This window comes from Etheostoma spectabile, chromosome 4 (genome assembly GCF_008692095.1).
Source record: "Etheostoma spectabile isolate EspeVRDwgs_2016 chromosome 4, UIUC_Espe_1.0, whole genome shotgun sequence".
Taxonomy (NCBI): domain Eukaryota; kingdom Metazoa; phylum Chordata; class Actinopteri; order Perciformes; family Percidae; genus Etheostoma; species Etheostoma spectabile.
In genome coordinates this window covers 29,773,810-29,779,094 of record NC_045736.1, presented here as the reverse complement: position 1 = coordinate 29,779,094, position 5,285 = coordinate 29,773,810, and the positions used below count along the sequence as shown (strand labels likewise).

The window sequence follows — 5,285 nt, the reverse complement described above, 5'->3', positions numbered from 1 at the left end:
GTTGGAGATAACAGTCGTAGATATGTCTGCTTTCTCTCCAAAATAATATCATATAACATATATTAAACTGCTCACAACCAGCTATGGGGATTATCTTGAATATCCGGGTCAGGATTTCTAGAAATAGACATTGTTGCTGGGTTTTTTGTGTTTTTTCTGACGCTTTTTGCACAACAAGTGCCATGTGGTTCTAATATATTGGAGAGAAGGCCGACATCTCTACAGCTGATATCTCCAACACCAATACAATCTAGATCGATAAACAGCACTACAGGTAAGCGCATGCATTTTTGATTTTGGGGTCCCTTTAACCTCCGTGTGGCATGGAATCGCTGCATGAGGTACCTTCATGCGAAACACCTTGCGTCCTGTTTTCACTGCACTGTCTTCGAAGGTGAACTCGTTCTCCCTGATGACTGCCCGGCTGTCTTTGTCTCCCGTGTAAGTCAGCACGTAGAAATCTGGAGCCCACATCTCAAATTCCCTCTCCCAGTTGATGATAGTGGAGAGGGGCGCACTCACCAAGAAGGGCCCCTTAGAGTGGCCCTGAGAGAGACGGGAAGGAGAGACATGACTGAGCAACTCTCGCATCACACAAGGAAGACATTCTACAGCTTTAATCATTTAGTTTTCTTATTGTCCGATATGTTTTATTCTATGTCTGCGTTACCATTTGCATTGTAAGGATTGTCACATTTTGCGTTGCATTAAGAGAACCAAAAAGTGATGTGTGCTATCTATTAGTGCTGCTTGATAATTAAAAAAAAACATTATCCCAATTATTTTGGTCGATATGGATCAGGATGACTGGATTATGTTACATGATTACTCATAGACTTTTGGAAAGTTGTTTCAATTATTGAACATTAAAAGCAGTGAAACAATTAAACATATCAACAGTGTTAGCATGTGCCTAGAACTGTGAAATTTCAAAATAAGAGTTTACTTGCAACACGTAATGTGCAAAATAATCAATTTTCTTGATTGTTTTGTTTTTCTGATCATTAGGAGATGAAATTATAATCGTGATTAGATATCCGATTAATTGCACAGCCCTACTATTTATATGTGGGCTTAATAAAAGAGGACATTCCTCCACCCTCACCTCCTTATAGAGGGAGTAGAGAAACACGATGGTCTGCACCGTCTTCCCCAGGCCCATCTCATCGGCCAGGATGGTGTCTGTACCCTGTGCCCAGGAGAACCTCAACCAGTTCAGGCCTTCCAGCTGGTACGGGTGCAGCGTCCCCCCCGTGGCGTTGATGTACCACGGCTGGTGCTCAAACTTGATGGTCGGCTGGTGATATGGAAACACAGTAGTAACATGTAGCCCAATGCAAACAGGAATTGTACAGTAGATACAGTCAAAAAAAAAAAAATACAGCACATAAATCCTGATTTCCTGTAGAAGGCTGCCGTGGCAGGTAGGCTATAACAATGCAGCTTTGCATTTTGAAAAAGAAATTGAGAATTCTCGGACCAAAGTGCATCTGTAGGCCAGTTTAGACCAAAGATTCGCAACGAGATGAGTTGAAATTTGTAACTTCTTAAAGCGGGATGGTCTGCCACGTTCTGAAATCGGCCAGTTTACACCAATGCGACGAGACGAGACCATAGATTTTACAGTCAATGGACGAGACGGTGTATCATCTCCATTGCAACGACTCTATGTACTACAATTCTAACTTTCCGACATTTCAGGCTTGGAGCTGGATATCATTTGTAGCTTCTTTAAAAATATGAATGGAGTGCTTGCTACAGCTGCATTTCTAGGGATAGAAACTACAAAAAGGTTTTATTTATTCGTGTGATTCACTTCTTTATTCTAACGCTGCTCCCTCTCTCTTCAGTCACTCTCTAGCTCGCTCGACCATATACTGTGCTTGTGGGTGCTCGTGGGCCCAAAACTCCACTCAGTTGACATATACAGAACCAAAATGACTTATGAATCATATTAATTCTATAGCTTGTATCCGACTTTACTAGCTGACTTCGCTATTGTGCCGCCCCTTCAAAAACCCGCCTCTTCGCGAATCTTTGGTCCTTACTGGGCTTAAACATCCAAACTCACATCTATGATGGGAGCATCAGGAGGGACCTCTCTCTTTGGATGGTCCTCTTTGAGTTTCTTTCCTTTCCTCACCACCAGGGGGCGTTGGTCCTCCCCTAGTATTTGCTCCCTGGCAAATAATTGCAGCAACATGATGAGCCAAGCAGCATATAAAAGGGGGCATCACAGATGGAGGGTAGGGGAGGGGAGGGGAAACAGCAGCAAATGCCCTGTTTACTCTGGAGTGCCGAGAACTCCTTCTACTCATCCTCACCCCCGTGCTATTAAGAACAGCTATGGTAGAAATAACTCCTGTTAACCCACCTGTGGTCCCAGTAAGAAGCTTTATGGCCGTCGTATTCTGGGACGTCAAAATCATCCACTTCCCAGGTGCACTGGTCGTAGGGCAGGTCTCTCCACTTCATCAGGTAATGCACATCCCCATCCGTATCATAACTGCAGGGAAGAATAAGCACAAAGAAAAACAGTCAAACAATTAAGCTCTTTCTAAGGACTTTTTCTTGACACGGCAACAAACATGGGACATACAAAATCACATTATTTGTCCGATTGTATCTGCAAAGGGATGTAACATAGAGAGCCAGTTTTTAAATGTATTGTTCAGTATATCTCATATATGAGTGGCAGGCTCTCACGCAGGCCTGGAAAGTCTGGAAGCACATGGAAAACAATTTACTGGCGTTCTGTTTGGAGTGTAACGTTTTCTGTGCTGTCCCTGGCAATTTTCTAGGATTTTAAAACCACCAGCATATCCTATTTTTCTGAAATATGCTGTGCTGTGTAGAATGATCTCCATCTATTATGTGAAAACAGCGCACATAAAAGCAAAAACAAAAAACCAACAGAGCACTAGCGTACCATCAAGAATTTCCAGCCTGGATTCTTAAAAAGAAAGCAAAGTGTGTGTAAGATGTAAGATGTGAGGGTTAGTGTAACCGTGAGCAGCCACCTGTGGTTCACTATCCGGTGGATGACCATCCACTCTGGTTTAATGCCATAGCGGTAGAAGCGCTCCTCCATCCCGGCGTAGTGGGGGTCTTTGCTCTTCCTCTTCTCGCTGTTGAGCTCCTCCTCCCCGGAGCCGTAGTCGTACGGCGGGGGTTCGTCCATGTCGTTCTTACGCTGGTAGTTCCGATACATGACCGTGTGGTACAGCTCCAACTGCTCCAACAGAACAAAACAGTTCAGTTCTGCTTCGTTTCATACAGCACCACCTCTGGAAAAAGGGCTTTTCCTACAACACTGCATCATATCATCTATCCAAGGTATTAAGACTATATTTTATTAACTATTTCAGAAGATAAGAAGGATACAAAATTAATAAAGAAAGCTACCGTACACACTTTAAGCCTATTTAATTTAAGTGTTATTATACATGTTACCCACAAATACGGCCAAGTGATAAGACACTCTGCAAGAGAGCTTTGTAAAACATCTGAAGAATACAGCTGTCTATTCTAAAATGATTGAGTTTCCTTAGAAAAAAAAAGTCCTCTTCTGCAACTTTTTGGACTTTGCACATTCATTAAAAGTCAGTTTATTGTCTATTTCCCCCAAATGTGTGTATGTTGTGACCTGCTGTACCACCACACCATAATTTGTACTGTACTTCTGAAATCCCACCTGCAGCTCGCTGACCCAGGAGCAGTGCCAGTACGACAGGCCGGCCCACTTGACGAAGAACTCCCTCTCTGGGTGGCCCTTGAGCGGAGGCTGGGTCAGCGGATCGGTTGGCTTGCCGTCAGGGCCGGCAGGCGGCTCAGCTGGCAACGGGGGTTCCCCCCATGTCCAGTGCAGAATCTTTTGGACCTTACCTTTGAGGGGAGGGCACTAAGAAGAAAAACAGAGGTGCTGTGATAGATGCAGTTAGCAATACCATGGCAAAGCAATGATGCACAAAAACCCTTAGTGATAATTAAGGGGTTTTAGAACAGTTTAAGTACATTGCTGGGGTCACTAGTAATTAAGCCTCCACCTCCCTGAACATCTACCCTATACAGTCATATGTTCCTATACAGTCATTCAAATAAATATCTTGTAAATCACTGTGAGAAACATGTACTATGTATTACTGGACAATTTAGATAAAATACTTCTTAACCCTTGTGTTATCTTCCTGTCAAACTTGAAAATGAACACTTTTGTTGACGCTTTCTATCGATATTCTTAACTTTTTCTTCCATTTTTGTCCCTTTTTTCAACACTTTTGTCACTTTTTTTGACGTCTCCAACACTACAGAGCACAAACTTACTAACTTTAGTTTTACAGTTATTTTTGGAATTCATGGTCAATAAACCTAATTTATAGGAAATTATATCTAATGTTTGAGTTAGAAAAGCAGAAATTAGGAATTATTTAGATTAAAATGAAAGGAAAGTATGTTGATGGATAATCACAGACTGGAATATGTCAACTTTTACTCAATACTATTTCAAAACCACTTCAATTTGTTTTTAAATGCTCTAAAATTGAATAAGACACAAAATGAATGAAATTAGAGATTTGTACTTGCCAAAGAGCGTTGTGTGGAATCAATCATGTTATTTTGGGTAATTACAATTGGGTAGTTAAAAAGAACATTGTTAGGAAAACGGGTCAATTTGACACGAGGACACCATGAGGGTTAAATAATCTATCTTTCCTTCTTTTCCAGGCGTTAGCAAACTTAAATACATCAAAATTAAAAAGCCATTCCCATTTGTGCTCATTTGTACAGCAGAATATTTCATAGAACATTAACTCTCTTTTATCATCACAATATGTACAGGTACACATGTATGTAGCCAAATCATACACACACACAGACACACACACACACAAAGACACACTAGCAACGGGGGGAAGAAGTTAACACAGCATAATATTGCGATGTTTTCCGTGGCAATACTTCATCAATTCCAGGTAATGTTTTTTTTAATTATATATAGAAATTGCTCGTGAGAATTTAACTTTTTGGCTAACTTTTTTTTTAATTCATTTAAATTATTAAACACAATTGAAGTGAGATGAACAAACAGAAATAGACGTAGACTTGTTTTTCTTTGGGGACGGAATATGAAAGTTGGAAAAAAAAAGGTAATAAATTGCAATACAGTATATCGCCAAATATTGCAATAATATATTTTGACATAAGGGTCGTGCTAATATCGTATTGTGGGGACTCTGGTGATTCCCACCACTAACACACACACACACACACACACACACACACAC

At 41.0% G+C, this 5,285-nt stretch overlaps 1 protein-coding gene and 1 long non-coding RNA gene across 4 annotated transcripts in view; one reads left to right on the top strand and one right to left on the bottom strand.

Moving 5' to 3' along the window:
* chd5 (chromodomain helicase DNA binding protein 5) overlaps positions 1-5,285 on the bottom strand; it is a 60,841-nt gene that overhangs the window by 27,181 nt on the left and 28,375 nt on the right. For all 3 annotated transcript variants that reach the window (XM_032513641.1, XM_032513639.1, XM_032513640.1), the window contains exons 10-15: positions 3,695-3,901; positions 3,021-3,232; positions 2,375-2,506; positions 2,072-2,180; positions 1,106-1,297; positions 346-546 (exon numbers count right to left, since the gene is read on the bottom strand). In XM_032513641.1, the coding sequence (XP_032369532.1) occupies positions 346-546; positions 1,106-1,297; positions 2,072-2,180; positions 2,375-2,506; positions 3,021-3,232; positions 3,695-3,901 (1,053 nt within the window). The remainder of the gene's footprint in view (positions 1-345; positions 547-1,105; positions 1,298-2,071; positions 2,181-2,374; positions 2,507-3,020; positions 3,233-3,694; positions 3,902-5,285) is intronic.
* LOC116687935 (uncharacterized) overlaps positions 1-5,285 on the top strand; it is a 21,701-nt gene that overhangs the window by 3,778 nt on the left and 12,638 nt on the right. The window lies entirely within an intron of this gene.